This window comes from Neolamprologus multifasciatus, chromosome 7 (assembly GCF_963576455.1).
Source record: "Neolamprologus multifasciatus chromosome 7, fNeoMul1.2, whole genome shotgun sequence".
Lineage (NCBI taxonomy): Eukaryota > Metazoa > Chordata > Actinopteri > Cichliformes > Cichlidae > Neolamprologus > Neolamprologus multifasciatus.
In genome coordinates, this window is record NC_140445.1 from 53,949,846 (window position 1) to 53,965,583 (window position 15,738).

Below are 15,738 nucleotides of genomic sequence, written 5' to 3' on the forward strand. Positions count from 1 at the left end.
GTGTACCTAATAAAGTGGCAATTGGGTATATATTGCTAGAGAGAAGCTCCCAGAGCCAAATGACCCTCTCACCGTAGGAGTCGACAGTTCAGGTTTTTCCTTTAATGTGTCACTCTGTGTATATTATATATATTGTGTGTGACTACACAGTGAGTTCACCCATCCTTTCTTACCATGGTGATGTTATCCAGCTACAACCCTGATTCCTGATCTCTATGTTGCTAAGAAGAAAAAACGGTTGAACTAATGGCAAAAACTAGCAAAGTTTTAATATATGAAGGATAATTAGGAAATTCTTAATGTTCCTGTTTTCACGTGTGTGAACAGAGAGGTACCGTATGTCTTCTGCTTTTGGCTGAGCTCCATATTGGTGCCTGTGCTGTGATTATCAACACACACATCTGGATGGACTTAGAAAGAAATCCTATAAAGACCCTAATGGGCTCTTCAAATATTTCTGAAGAGTGATTAAGAGCCGTTTCAGATCTTGTTCACATCAGTGAGCTCCATCTGCAATTTGTTGTGTTTTCACTGAATTCGTCATCTACTTTTCTTGCTCCCTTTCAGTGTACTGGAGTTTGTTTTGTTTGTCTGTTTGCAGATAATGTGCTGCATCGCTGAATATTGACTTATATGGCAGTTTTAGATAAACATACAGGAGTGCTCCGTCTCTGTCAACCTCAGCATACATGGTGATCCTATGTACTCTGTGGCATAGCAGGGATTTTAAGTGCCCAGCTTCTGGCTTCATGCAAAATTTCTTACAGCATGTTAGCAAACTCTTTGTTATTAAAACGTCACTCACCTTACTTAAGGTGACATTACAGACAAATTTACAGCCAGCAGCAATAGGCCTCACTTCTTCCCCTTAAAGGTTTGTTTGTCTCCCACTAGCATGACCTTTGTGTTTTATAAGGGAAACTAACACCGTGGGCTACATTTGTTACATATTAGGCTTCCTGGCGCTGTAAAGTTGACACCGACCACTTCAACTGGTGTACCAAAGAATTTCATTGATACTGTTTAATTAACGAAGTCAGCTGATAACCAGGTGCTGTAACCACTGCTGCGGTTTGTTAACAGGAGTTTATACAGTCGCTGTTACAAAAACAGCTAGGTTTTCTTACCGTCTTAAACCTTCATTTGCTTCTAAGCAGATTGGTCACTGGGGTTTCCGGAAGCAAAAAGGACAAGGCTGCAGTTGCTGCCACTTTACCGCAAGATGTCACCATGTGCAACTCTTCGATAATGCTGCCTTTTAATGCCTTTTAATGCCTATGTGAAATTGTATTACTGGCTTTTAAGGGGAAGAAATACAAATAGAGTATCAAAAATAACAACATCAAACTGAATCTAGTTAATTAGCAAAAACAAGAAAAGCGTGAAATTACAGATGGGTAATGCTGCATCTAGTAAAGCCGTGACAGTCTTATTCGACAACTGTATTGTCCGACAGGACGTGAAGGCACATTAAACCCGGACATGACAGCACAGGAACCAAAGTTTGGCTAGTAGCGGTAGCCGTAGCTGTAGCACAACATCTCTGCTGCTGTTCCTATCCTAAATAAGAAGCTTCAGGAAGCACTTTATCCTGTGTTTCAATAATTTTGGCGTTGGTATGGAGTTGTAGGCTGAATTTATAAACGGAGGTAATTGTCTTAAAATTGTTTTTGTTACTCACCTGGGGACATAAACTGTTTATTATGTGGGATACACGCTTTGCCTCCAAAGTGCTCTTTGTAGCGGCTAGCTAGGAATAACAAAATCATGTTACAAAATTTCCAGAAACAGTGTGTTGTTGCGGACATTAAATACCGATCTGTTAATAACTGGCTGCGATTAATGCATTGTTGTAGTCTACTATAAGACTGATATTTTGACCAGCTAATTCTACCTGCTGAGTTGTTAAGTATATTGAATATAGTGGTATTAAATGTTAAAAGATGAGACAGAAAAGGCTAAACGTGTTGGAGATCCGCAATAGAATTAGTACAGTAAACTCAAGGTACCGGAGAGTGAATAATCGAATAAAAAAAGCTTTGTAAAGCGTCCTTGTGCTGTCTGGTTTCTCTCTCAGTATTGAGGAATGGTCTGACTGCAGCAGCAAATATGCTTAGCCGTCTGCAGGAGTTAAAGAAGGAAGAGGAGACTCTTCTCAAAATCAAAGTCATGCTACAGGACCAACTGAACAGGTTAAAGGTCAGTGCAGGCTGCAAAATACAAGCATGCTGGAATTTGTGTACATACCTGTAGTTTATGTCCTGTGTGCTTCTTCTGCATTTCAGTTTGAAGAGGGGGCACTGAAGTCTATTATTAATGCTCAAACAGAAGAAGGAACCTCTCAACGCTTATCGCCCGAACCTGAGGTAGATCTCTGCACCAGGAAAGGACACAACACTGGAGACTATTACAATTGGTCATTTGCATTCATATACAAGACCAAATAACAGTGTTTCTCTAGCAGTAATTTGCTTAAGGGGAGCACAGTCATTTAGTCAGAGTGCATCTAACTTTTTTTATCAGTAGTTTATATTTAGAGAGGTACTATATGTGTCTTGGGATATTTGTCCTTTTTGTTTTAATTCAGTAAATCAGAGGCTGCAGAGTGGGATTCCCTGAAACATAAACTTGTTGCTTCTGCACGTGATTATGATTGATTTCATGGTTAAAGTGAGCAATTGATGATATTGTCTCAAGAGATTGCACCATCAGCCAGACAGACTCACACTGACCCAATCTCTTCTTTGCTTATTTTTCCCCCGCCCCCAGACTTTTGCACAAAAGTGTTGTATGATGTCTGTGTCTGGTTATGACAACTAGTTGTAAAGTTTTCACCTTTCAACATCAATTCTTTTCTTTTTTGTTGTTGAATGTTTCAGGTTGAGGTTAATCTGGATGATGAAAGTGAGATCAATCGAACCAAACTCCTCTTGAATGCTGCGGCAGATTATGATATGGAAGAAGAAGAAGAGGAGGAGGAGGAGGAGGAGGAAGATGAGGAGGGGGATGAGGATGACAACGAACTCGGATTTTTGCCTGAGGAGGATGAGGAGGAAGAAGATTACTGAGATCCATCAGTGTTAGTATTTACACCACTGAAGAAGAACATGAACAGATGCCTGTTATTTGTTCACCTGTTTTGTATTATCACTGAAGACGTTTTATTTATTTGGGTGGAGTAAGTAGCAGTGTAACAATGTCCGGTGCTAGCAATATCTCCTCCTTTGCTGGATTTAAGGCACGTCACCAGGATTTCACACCATGTTAGTCATATGTCAAACTTTGTGGGAAATCTGCTGCTGAAATGCTTTGAGGCAGTGTTATGAGAAACTTGGCTTTCTAAACATATTGTGTATTTTCGGAGAATGAAAGCATCAACCCACTTTGAGAATTAGAAGGTCTGATGTTGAGATGTGTCTGTTGATGAAAATGTATGGCTGGGCCATATAAGGAGATAGTATGTCTGTATTATGTAAGCACAAAATAAATGTTTTGCATACATTTTCACCAGCCTGTTTTTTACAGTGTACACTTCAAGATAATATCTGTGTTCACTTCGTGTCCTAACCTGACCCGGGCAAATGGGTAGTGCAGTGCAAACACTTTCCACGAGAAAACCATTCAGCATTTTCTAAACAGTTAAAACAATACAGCGAGCCTCACAATAAGGCCAGCTTTCATCCTGACAGCAGGGACAGCTCTGGAGAAGGGTGGTGCTACAACAGGGAATATATAATAGAGATTGCACAAATAACAGCTGTCTACAGGGTCTGCTAGTCCAGGAGAGAGCTGCCATTCACCCCAAAGTCACTGCGCAGACCTGCTGCAAATGCCTTGTTCGTAAGGTTAACAGGTAACAAATGGGGAAAAATAGTGCAAGGATAATATTTTTGTTTAAAGAAAAGTGGGGTGGGGGCAGCAGAGATGTGAACATAGGCAGAAGTGTGTAGAATTAGTATGCAGGCACACATTTTTAGGCTGTATTTATGCTTTGCCATATTTCTGTTATAAATTTGTCATGCTTACAGTGCAGTATCTTCTGTTTTGCTATGATGCTCTTTAACACCTGGAAATAATTTGCAAAGATAACTGGGTTTACTTTTGAGTTAAATTTGCAAACAAAAGAAATAGCAGCAATTGTAAGGTCCTCTTACATTTGCCTGTTTGTGAGGAAAAAGTTCATCCATTGTTGTGTGATTGTGCACTGTAAATATATCAACCTCTCCAACATTAGCTTTGCTTACAGAGGTGAAACCGTAGTTTGAATGGGATCTGTCTGCCTCAGCAAGATGAGCTCACAGACCATTGAGTCTGAAAAGCTCCATTTGGCTTTGCATTATGGACGTGGGACCCCCCACAGTCCAGCACATTGGATGCTTCCAGACAACTTGGTGATAGTTTATTGTTATTATACCAATTTTAAACAGGTTTTATTAGAAAGGTTTGCAAGCATGTGTGAATTTTGGCTTGAATATGACATGTTTACTCCAGACCACGCTTCTTTTTGTCATTAAGCGTGGGTGCTGAATGCTTCTCATCTGTATTTAGGTGGTAGTGAGCGACTGAAGCAGAGTGAGACACGAACTGTGCTGCAGGCTCAAAAGTACCATGCTGCCCCGCTGTGCAGTCGGTGTGTGCCATGTGCTTATGTTGGTGCTGTGTGTGTCTGCGGCTGAGGACTTCGACTGGACAAAGAACCACCACGGCTCCTTCTATTATGGCACTTTTCCAGCTGGTACACACAGTTCGTTTTGTTCAGTGGGGTTACATTTGATTCATTTTGTATTTAGTGCCATTAGTCCTCCTAAACTGTGATCGTATAACCTAGATCTGCTAACGTTTTGTTTTTCAGGATTTTCGTGGGGTGCCGGAGGTTCAGCCTATCAAACAGAAGGAGCCTGGGACAAAGATGGAAAAGGACTGAGCATCTGGGACGTGTTCAGTCATAAGAAAGGCAAGATCCAACAAAATGACACTGGGGATTTCTCCTGTGAGGGCTACTACAAAGTCAAGGTAGGGCGATCAGGTGTGGTGTGTCTGAGGTGTAAGGAGAGGAGGGTTTGTAGTTAGGACACCAAGTAATCCAGTGTATGCCTTTTGTGCAGGATGATATTTCTCTGATGAAGGAGCTGAGGCTTAACCACTATCGTTTCTCCATCTCATGGCCTCGACTGCTTCCCACTGGCATAAAATGTGGGTAACTGATGTTAAGCCTTTTGATGAAATAAACTGGCAGAATGTTGTTTTATTTAAAAGTAATCCATGCTTAAAACACTCTTTCCAGCTGACCATGTAAATGAAAAGGGAATACAGTACTACGATCACCTGATCAACCACCTACTGGAGAACAAAATCACTCCGATTGTTACTTTGTATCACTGGGATCTTCCACAGGTTAGTAAGCAAAATACAGAGAACCCTCAACTTTGTTCTTAATAACTTTTTAAACAATATGTTCCTTTTTTTGTTTTTATAGGTCTTGCAAGAGAAATATGGTGGATGGCAAAATATAAGCATGGTCAATTATTTCAATGAATTTGCTAACCTGTGCTTTGAGAAATTTGGCGACCGAGTCAAGTACTGGATCACTTTCAACAATCCATGGGTACATTTACAAGAAATATTATACAACAAATACATGCACAAGTTTAACTCACGTCAGCATTAAAAGTATTGTATTTATGCACATTTATGCACCTGTACCAGTCTGTAGCTGTTGAAGGTTATGAGACGGGGGAACACGCTCCTGGACTGAGGCTGAGGGGAACGGGAGCATACAGAGCTGCACATCATATCATTAAGGTATAAGACGTCGCTTTTATTCAATTACAGTATAAAAACTACACAGTAATTAATAAAGACTTTAAAGTGAAATGTGAAAAAATACTTTTTTCATAGGCACATGCTAAAGTTTGGCACACGTATGACACACAGTGGAGGGGGAAGCAAAAAGGTAAAGAAAATGAAAGTTGGGAAATTGAGCGTGCAGTGACTTCATTCAGCGTTTACCACTAAAAAGATTACATTTTCTAAGTGCTGAGAGCTCCTGTTTAAATCCCTAGGTCTGGTTGGCATCTCTCTGTCGGGGGAATGGGGAGAACCGGTGGATATCAGCAACCAGAAAGACATTGAAGCAGCTGAGAGATATGTCCAGTTCCACCTGGGATGGTTTGCCACACCGATCTTTCATGGCGACTACCCTCAAGTGATGAAAGACTTCATAGGTATGTTGAACTGTAAATGCTCCTAAATTAGTGTTATTTATATAACAGGAATTAAATAATTGCTATTTGTGGCAATGTGCAGGGAGAAAGAGTGTCCAGCAGGGCCTTGGGGCATCTCGACTGCCCACATTTTCCCCTCAAGAGAAGAGCTACATAAAGGGGACCTGTGACTTCCTTGGCATTGGTCATTTCACCACCCGCTACATCACCCAAAAAAACAACCCATCAGGTCGTAGCAGCAGCAACTACTTTAGTGACCGTGACCTGGCTGAGCTGGTTGACCCAAGATGGCCTGACCCTGGTTCAGAGTGGCTCTATGCCGTGCCCTGGGGTTTTAGACGTCTGCTCAATTTTGTCAAGGTTACTCATTGATATTTGTGCTACATACTCTTTATTTAAAAAAAAACAACAACAACAAAAACTCATATTGATTTCATCCTCATCTAGACTCAGTATGGGAACCCAATGATTTATGTGACTGCAAATGGAGTCTCTGAGAAGATGTTATGCACAGAGCTTTGTGATGAATGGAGGATAGTGTACTATAAAGACTACATCAATGAGATGCTTAAAGGTGAATGAGCTCACATGTATTGAACAAAAAATGCAAAAATGTGCCCACTGTCTTAAATTCAAATTACTTTTTTGTAGTTATCAAGCTCTTTGATCTCTTTGTCACCCAGCTATCAAAGACGGAGTCAATGTGAAGGGCTACACTGCATGGTCGCTGCTGGACAAATTTGAGTGGGATGAAGGTTTCTCTGAGAGATTTGGCTTGTACTATGTGGACTTCAGGAACAAAAACAAGCCTCGCTATCCCAAAGCTTCTGTTCAGTTTTACAAACGCATTATCAGCTCCAATGGATTTCCCAATCAAAGAGAGGTTAGCAGAAAGGACTACAAAGCCCTGCCAGTCTGAGGGGTTTTTCATTACATGGTTTATTCTGTACTGTGCCCCAAAATGCAACAAGTCTCTGATTATATTTGACTGTCTTGTGAACCTCCACAGGTTGAAAACTGGAGGCGAAAGGCGGTTGAGACGTGCTCTTCCAGCAATCAGCTTCTAGCTGCAGGTCAGTTCGTCTGTAACATCATTGACCATGTTCCTCACTATATAGGGTCGAACAACTAGCAGGGGTAAACAAATAAAGATTCTTGCCAAAATATGGAAAAAACAGCAAACAAACAAACAAAGAAAATGTCCTAAAAATTTGAACACTATAACAACAATGAAAATAATAAATCTGTTTCTTTTCTTCAGCCATCTCAGAACATGCACGGACAAATAGTGTTAAGAAGAATAGTTGAAATTTAAAAATTGATTAGTAGAATCTGTGACAGGCGATCTGAGATATCTTCTTTGTTTGCCCCTCCAGCTAGAAGAAAATCCCAGGAACATGCAGAAATGCCAAAGGTTTGGCCAGTGCATGATGAAGTTTAGAACTTGAGGGTACATGCTTCCTATTTCTAACCATGTGATTTCTTTTTTCTCTTTTGTCGCTTTGCAATTGTGTGTTTACAATTCTGACTAACAAGCTCCTGCGTTTAACGCCTGCCATTAAACACAAGCTTTTGCTCCTTTTAAAAGAGCTTTTTTAACAAAAACTCGCAAACAGGCATAAAGCAAAGCGGTGCACTTCTGCCCACGGGGTATTTCACAAAGCAGAGATTAAAAATGTAACTGGGTAATGTAATACCACCAATAAAGTCAGTGATATATCTGAGCCTCAGCTGCTTGCTGATGGCTTGTAATATTAAGTCATTTTCAGAATACTGCTTTTAATAATCATCTGGTAAAAACACTGCTTTCTGAAATATTCCCTTGTAGCTGCATGCAGTTCTCAAAGGGTTAAAGTGCCATTAATCAACTCTGAGTACTTTCTCTTCTTTTATTAGAGGAACAGCGGAGTACTGCTGCCAATATTCTAAGACTTATACATGGTAAGGAATCCCTATGCTCTCTATGAATTAGACCAAAATTGTGATTCCGGGACAAGAATTAACCCTTTGAGTGCTGTGCTTGAGCTTTCGCTTCACTGGCAGTGTTTGGACGATATAACGATGCCCATAAGTTTTTAATGAGTGTGTGTGTGTGCTTTGCAGACCCTTTGACCAGCCACATGGAGATGGTGACCGAGATCGTTGTTCCCACTGTGTGCACACTCTCCATTTTGCTCAGTGCCATCTTCCTCATGTTCCTGCTGCGGAGGCGTAACTAGGAAGGCTTTCGTGTTTATACATCACAAGCGGCACACACACACACATATGCACACATTTAAAATTTAAGTGCATCACTTCTTTATTGGATAACGTGTGAATATAAATACATCATTTGAGCTGAACTGAAAGAACTGGTGATTTTTATCGATTTGATGTGTGTAAAGCGTTTTGCTCTAAAATTACTGGTTTTGCGTAGAAGGAAAAAGGAGTCAGAGTTTCTAATTAAACTGCTACTATAGGATACTGGTATTGCAAAGACGTCAGGTGATCTACTTTCATTTAGATACAGCTAAGTTGTTTGGCAGAATATTTCCTGTCTTTCCTTGAGCAGCAAAATGTGAAAATAAAGATGTGACTGGAAAAAACATATACACACAAAAAACATATACACAAAGGACTGAAATTTGCTGTTGAGGGGTTAGTAGCATGTTTTATAAATTCATGCAAAGTTGACAAGGCTGCAGTACGCCATAGTGGAGAAGAAAGCAGGATCCTCACTGTCCCCATTCACGGTTTCATTTGGATAGTCTAAAAACAAAAGAACAGTTAAAGAAGAATATTGTTATCGGTACTTTACTGGGGTAATCACTTATATATTCAGTAAATAAAAATCACCTGTTTCAAAGATGACATGATCAACCAGTGGTCTGTCACTAAGATGTAAGGAGGTCCTGACCTCACGAGGACCATGACCACTGGACACCTCAACCCCCCACAGTATTGGGTGCTCCCTGTAGAGCACAAAGATGAACACAGAAAAACTCAATTCTGTGTAAAAAAAAAAAGAAGAAGAAAAAAGCCTAACATCTACCAATATATCCTTTGACTTTCAATAAATGTTTTATGTGGTTTCTCGCATGCCGTTGAGATCTCTGTTTTCAACACTCCACATAACAGACTGCCAGAATTCTGCGGGCGTCACATTCAGGTCGACTTTTATGTGCCGTTCAGTCGAGATTGGACTGTGGTGAGGTTTACAGGCCTGACATTTTTGCTTGTTAAGTGTTTTTCCCCGCCTTCGTCAGGTCCTTCCTGCATGTAAAGGTTTGCAATACTACATTGACTTTTGATCTAACATCCCAACCGTGTCTCATTCAATTTGAAGTGTCTTGGAAATCTTCAGTTGAACCGTTGTCTTTTGGCACAAAGGAATAATTGGCTCTCTTGGCATTTGTGACAGCTCCTTTAAATCTGACATGTCTGCACCTCAGCTTGAGGTGAGAGATTTAGATCGATAATATAAGCGAAGCATATTTAGTGTCATCACTGAGTTGCCAAAAGATTGATTGCACTTTGCAGTCTGCTAGCATTATATACTATTAGATGATTAAAACCCCCAACAACAAAGACAGATTAAAGAACTGAAATCTACAATAAATAATTGTTGCATATTTTCACTATCAATATGATTATGTCCACTATAAAAATGTCATATTCACAAATAATAAGGTCAAATATCCCAGTTTCACAATAAAGCAGGCAGTAAAAAGGCTTGCATTCCTTACTTTTGGTAGAAATGACTGATCAGGGCAGGTTTGATTTGGAGTTTGAACTCGTGCTCTTCATCATAAGGTGACGTTCTGTAGTGCTGCAAACACAATCTATGTGACAGGAAAGGGGAAAAACAGGAGAGGGAATTGTTTATTTAAATACCAGTTTAAAAGAAGAAATACTTCTGCACAGTCACATATCACTGGGGTGGGAAAAAAGTCAAAAGATTTACTGCGTGAGAAGAAAGAGACGATCGTAGGGCAAACCAAGGAATGTGCTGCAGGTCACAATTATTTCCAGCAGATGGTGCAGTTTCCTGAGTCGGATCACTTGTTCCTGCAGATCCACCTCCGTGCTGAGGTAAAAACACTGTGGAGGAAATTACTCAGAGTCAGTACTATGCTGACAGACACTTGAAAAGAACTGAGAAACAGTGTAAAGCTTACCAAGTGGTTTAAAGTCGTCAGTTCTTCACCTAAGAAACAAACACAAATTGCAAATGGCCTATCATCCAGAGAGCATAACACAAACACAGAGTCAAAGAAAGAGCTCCAAATGAATAATTAAAGGTTACCAATCAGGTAGTTAATATAGTCTTTTCTCATCTTATCCAGACCCATCTCCAGCAGCATGTTGACAGGCGTGAAGCCTGTAAGAGACACATGTTCGATCTGCTGGTGGTACGACTGCAGAATGAGCTTGCTGAGGGAACTGCTGCTGTCTCTGTGAATCTGGATGATGTGAAACAAAAAAACAAAACAAAAATAAATTAATCAATGAATTAATAAAATAACAACTGCAACATCCAAACTCATCTAACTCCAAGTTTTCAAAAGCGGAAATGTTTTATGTTTTTACCCAGGGTTTGATGTCACCATATCTTAGAGCGTCAATGACCAACTTCAGGCAGTCTCCAATGTCCTGATATGAAGTCACACCTGCAATACAAAGGTTTTTTTTCTGTCTGTTTGTAAAATGCTAAAATCCATCCCAGTTTCCTGAATGGAAGGCCTAACTCACTTTTTCTCATCCGAACCCAAAGCTGCTCCACAAAATCCAAATCTCCTCTTTCCAGGAACGAGTTGAAAATGGGAGTTTCTGTCTCCGACTTCAGCTTCGAGGTCTTCTGAAAAAGATGGAGAGGAAAAAACCCCAAGACTCTAGCAGATATATTGTCAAATTAATGTTTTAGTGAAAATGGCTCCATCCTACCTCAGGCGTTCTTGCAGCCTGATCCTGCAGTGTTTTTGCAGTGTTCTGTAGCTCTGAAAGAAGAATTAAAAATGAAAAAAATAATCATAAGTACCAGGTAGCATTACATCAGATTTACAATGTATTGATTCAGCAGTGCTTCATGCCTTCTAGGTAAGCCTTGGTCAGATTTATAGGCGATGTGCTTTCCAGCGGTTCCATCCATTCAGTCTCACCAGTTCTCAAACCATCAGCGAGAGTCTGAAATAACAGGATTCAGATATATTTAATTATTTATGTGGATGCTGGTAGTTGCTGTCATTTTAGATTACAGTGGGAGACAAACCTGTAGAAACTCCAGCTCCCTATACATCTCAAACATGGGACTTCTCATGTCTCCACTGGCAATTTTGATATTCTGCATAAAAAAAGATAAACACATTAAAAAATCAGTCTGTGTCTGTTCAGCTTCATCTGCTGGTACTACTTCCAGATACATGTTTTCCTTTTCTATTCATAATAGCATATTAATTAAATAGAAATATAAAAAGTAAGCTTTTTAAGGGAAAGAAGGGATTATTATAAGAGGTCATTATTGCTGCTCACTAATGTTGCTGTAGAGGACAGGGGTGGGGTCTCAAGAATACTCTCCACATGGCTCCATTTGAAATCCACAGTCACGCTGCTCTGAGACTCAATGGTGGTGTTTTCAACAACAGTGGAACCAAACAGGCTGAACCTGGCACTGCCTTTAATCCCCACCTAGAAGTATTTATCAGTGTAAGAATACGGGCATTCGTTCATACAGACAGACTTGCAAAAGAGGATGGAAACTGAAATACCGAGGATGGATGATGCCGTTTCTTATGCTCTTGCTTCAGTTCTTCTAAGGTTGTGAGGGATTGTTTGTCTGCAGTTGAACCTAAAAACATTAACATCAGGAAAATAAAAATAAGTGATACAAATACATAAAAATCATCAGTAAATGCACTGATAATGTTTAAAAATGGGTTATTCAAAGAGGAGTGATGTTTCTAAGCAATACCTTTGGAAGTGATGGAATACAGTTTGACACCAGTAACTTTAGTGCCCACGCAGACTGTTTCAGCCCCAAACCAGGTCGTTCCAGCAGGATCAGACATGTCGCATCGCACCCACAGAGGGTATAAAGGAAGGTTCGTGTCCTCAGCTGACATGCTGGCATTTTGAGATAATGTATACCAAGAGAGAAACTGTCTGTACAACGAAGAAGAAAAAAAACTTTGTCAGATGTGGTTGATTAAATATGCACATCTTACCAGCGCGTATTTCTTTTGCAATGAAATTTTAAACGTCTTAGCACTAATCACCTTGCTTTCATGACTGAAAGTGGCTGCGGTCCCATTTCAGTTTGAAGTACGTGGGCACTGTCGTTAGCATCATCAGCATCGCCATCAGAAAGGTTTGAAGCCTCGGTCATTTGTTCGTCGCCTGGATCGCTTATTTTTGAAACCTTAGTGAAATCAGAGCACAATTCAATGGTGAGCGACGAGGAGGAGACTGGTTAGTCATCTAAGCATACATTCAGCGTTTTAATATTCCTACAATTGGGAATTTTGGAATAATGGAATCAATTTCAGCTTGAAAACTCTAGAACTCAGGTTTTATTCTGGACGGAAAGACTTTTTGAGAGTGAATGTGTGTCTGCATCCTTTTTTCCAAAAGTCTCTGCCCATCTAGACTAAAACACAGTCCTGAACCCTGTAACAGTGAAGCAAGCTCTACATGCCCAGTTATCTTTCCATTGTCTAAGGGCAGCATTGACAGCATCTGACCAATTAGAAACATTGATAAGTCTACTGTCAACGGAGTGAGTAAATTTTACAAAGGAAAACAAAACCAGGAAAGCCAGTAAAAAAGAAGAAGAAGGAAACTATGTATGTTAAGATACTTGTCAGTATCAGTGCTCTATCATTAGGACAAGGGAGAATCTGGTGGACACATCCATTCATTTTCTACTGCTTATCCGGGATTTGGTCACCGGGGCAGAAGTCTCACCAGAGAAGCCAAGAGTTCCCTTACACTGGCCACCTCTTCCAAGTCATCCAAGGGTGACACCGAGTTGTTCCCAAGCCATCTGAGAGATATAATCTCTAGGTCTGTCCTGGGGGCTCTTCTCAATTGGACATGCCTAAAATACTTCAGCTAGGAGCCATGGAGAAGGTGTCGTAGTCAGATGCCCGAACCACCTCAACTGGCTCATTTCGATATGGAGGAGCAGCCGCTCTACTTTGAGCCCCTCTCAATTGACTGAGCTCTTCACTCCATCTTTAAGGAAGAGGCCAGCCACCCTTCAAAGGAAATTCATTTCTGCCATTTGTATAAGAAACCTCATTCTTTTGTTCTCTAAATGTGGTGGATTGCAAATGTTATTTCATGGAATGAATTTTTCGAAGGGTGTAAGAGATTCTTTTTAGCTGCAGGCCACGTGGTGTTTAACAGTCTGAGAGTAGGAATACATAAAAAAATTGAATTCAAATGTAACAAATACAAAGAGGTGCCCAGTTTTGGAATTGTATATTAATCCTTACTGAACAATAATTTTCTTTTTAAACTGGTTGCAGCAAACAAGGGAACAAAATAAATAATATCAAGAAGTAAGGTTTTACCTATGAATGAATTTCTGTCTGATGCTCATCAGTTAAAGACAAATACTTTAGACACTATTAAAAAAATGTAAATAACTTCTACTATCCACACACAAGGGTCCAAGGGAACTTGCAGGAATCCTGACACCTTTCCCAGAGAACTGATTAGGACGGGGCAGCTGTGGCTCAGGAGGTACAGTAGGTTGTCAACTATTTAGAAGGTCGGTAGTTCCCGGTTTCTCCAACTATTGAACCTCGAGCTGCCCCCATTCATCTCTGTAACTCTGTAACATGTAACTTCTTTCGGTGCTGTACTACTGGAAACTGAATTTCCTGAAAGAACCCACATGACGGGTTAATAAAGTTTCATCTAATCAAATCTAATCTAATCTAAGAATGATAGACAAGGCACTTTTATGAATGTGTGCGTGATTGGGTGAATGAAACTTGTAGTACAAAGTGCGATGAACACTCAGTTAGAGCAGAAAAGTGTATATAAGGATCAGTCCATTTACCACTGGTCACTATGTGGTGATCTTTAATCTCAAATGTAATCTGCTCCAGGGAAAGTTACAGGATGTAGATAGGGACAGATCTTTTAGCAGAACAATCCTCTGGTGAGACAAAACCAGTCTACGCTTTGTTCTTTAGAAAGGAGAGAAATGGGTTAATGTAAGAAAATGGAAAGTAATAAGTTTAGACTGCAAGTGAAGACAGTATTGGTCAACAGGAGGCAAGGTGTGGAGCGAGGGGCATCTTGAGATATGTGAGGTGAAGGTATGGGGTGTTTACGTTTCCCCTGGAGAGTAAAAAAGAAATTTCTATAAAAGAGTCCAATTAGTCTCACGCTTGTTTTCTGATAGAAAGGTCTGCAGGATACGTTGCCATGGTAATGCACCCTGTAAAGACATGAACCATCTTTCTCAAGCCCTGAAGTTATATGAATAAGCAGATTTTCAAATTAAAAGCAGGTCCACAGCTTTTACAAAAGGCCTAAAAGGCCTTGAGATGTATTAGTAGTTTGGATGCTAGAGATAAACAAAGTAAAATGTTTTACAACAAAAGTCAGAGCCAGTCAACAATTATTCCTGTATGCTGTGTCGCTATAAACACAACTAGGTAAAAATATTCCTAAAAGAGTAAAGTAAAATAAAAGTAGAATCTTACAAAGTAAAATTTTATTATTGGGTCTACATATTTTCGATATGGTAAATGAGTCCATGGACTGACATTACTCACAGCTTTTTCACAGACGAAGATTGTCTGGTTCCCACAATACATATTCACCGCAGGGATTCCGTCTCCGTTCATCTTCACTATTTGGACCTCCTCCTGAAGCCCAAAAGATATCAACATTACTGTAACAGCGACAGATGCATTGACTCACGACAGCTTACTTAAGGATGCACGAATTTACCTCATATATATACGGATCACTGCTTTCCGCATCCTGAAGAGAGCTGCAATCAACACGACAGAAATTAACTTTGTTTCACCCATCATTCTGAGGGTTAACTTTTTGTTAGAATCGCTATGCATCCAAAACTCACCGAAGAATCGTGAAAAACTCTTTAGCCCTAGATATAATCTTCGAGCACATCGCCAAATTATGGTCTGTGTATCCTGTTACAGAAGGAAGGATGTACATAAAACATACGAAAGTGGCTAAACGAGTTTAAAGTTAACAAATCCGTTGTTGATATTTTGACAGTCGCGCGCTCGAAAAGCAGAGGGTGACGACATGGGGTCATAGGTGAACACACACTTCCCTTATAAAGAAATAAATAAAATAATGAGGTAGAAAATGATTGAAAATGTATCAGAAATACGAATATACAAGATTTTTTTTAAATAAAATAAAAAAAATATTTGATTAAAAATAACGAGGAAAGAAATGGTTCAATCTTTCCTGCGCCAACATGGAGTAAAGAAATAGTCCCATGTTTAAGAACGGTTTTAAAATTGCTTGGCTAAACATGGTTAAG

The 15,738-nt window shown here is 39.9% G+C and overlaps 3 protein-coding genes across 7 annotated transcripts; 2 read left to right on the forward strand and 1 right to left on the reverse strand.

Moving 5' to 3' along the window:
- The first annotated feature begins 1,486 nt into the window (after positions 1-1,486).
- Positions 1,487-3,505, forward strand: snapc5 (small nuclear RNA activating complex, polypeptide 5). Its single transcript, XM_085165355.1, has 4 exons — positions 1,487-1,649; positions 2,078-2,199; positions 2,286-2,366; positions 2,880-3,505. Exons 2-4 carry the CDS (start codon positions 2,110-2,112, stop codon positions 3,066-3,068), a joined length of 360 nt encoding a protein of 119 aa, XP_085021481.1. The 5' UTR covers positions 1,487-1,649; positions 2,078-2,109; the 3' UTR covers positions 3,069-3,505.
- A 128-nt stretch (positions 3,506-3,633) lies between these two features.
- Positions 3,634-8,464, forward strand: lctlb (lactase-like b). Of its 4 annotated transcripts, XR_014874926.1 has the most exons (16): positions 3,634-3,853; positions 4,549-4,735; positions 4,853-5,013; positions 5,106-5,193; positions 5,285-5,394; positions 5,477-5,605; positions 5,707-5,802; positions 5,899-5,953; positions 6,063-6,224; positions 6,307-6,584; positions 6,672-6,798; positions 6,908-7,107; positions 7,234-7,297; positions 7,601-7,674; positions 8,121-8,165; positions 8,328-8,404. XR_014874926.1 is itself a non-coding variant. In XM_085165348.1 (15 exons), the coding sequence occupies exons 2-14, from the start codon at positions 4,609-4,611 to the stop codon at positions 7,663-7,665; spliced, it is 1,662 nt and encodes a 553-aa protein (XP_085021474.1). In that variant the 5' UTR covers positions 3,634-3,853; positions 4,549-4,608; the 3' UTR covers positions 7,666-7,674; positions 8,328-8,460. The 4 variants fall into 4 exon arrangements, 3 of the variants coding, with proteins under 3 accessions (XP_085021474.1, XP_085021472.1, XP_085021473.1); XM_085165348.1 differs by lacking the exon at positions 8,121-8,165 and having other exon boundaries at positions 8,328-8,460; XM_085165346.1 differs by lacking the exon at positions 7,601-7,674 and having other exon boundaries at positions 8,328-8,458.
- Positions 8,465-8,498: 34 nt separating this feature from the next.
- zwilch (zwilch kinetochore protein) lies at positions 8,499-15,506 on the reverse strand. Of its 2 annotated transcripts, none has more exons than XM_085165345.1 (18): positions 15,304-15,506; positions 15,171-15,213; positions 14,993-15,085; positions 12,476-12,618; positions 12,172-12,362; positions 11,969-12,048; positions 11,733-11,888; positions 11,473-11,544; positions 11,294-11,387; positions 11,148-11,200; positions 10,956-11,058; positions 10,794-10,873; positions 10,510-10,666; positions 10,382-10,410; positions 10,168-10,304; positions 9,950-10,045; positions 9,060-9,175; positions 8,499-8,972 (listed from the first exon to the last, which is right to left on the reverse strand). In XM_085165345.1, exons 1-18 carry the CDS (start codon positions 15,399-15,401, stop codon positions 8,884-8,886), a joined length of 1,830 nt encoding a protein of 609 aa, XP_085021471.1. In that variant the 5' UTR covers positions 15,402-15,506; the 3' UTR covers positions 8,499-8,883. The 2 variants fall into 2 exon arrangements, with proteins under 2 accessions (XP_085021471.1, XP_085021470.1); XM_085165344.1 differs by having other exon boundaries at positions 10,956-11,061.
- Positions 15,507-15,738: the final 232 nt, after the last annotated feature.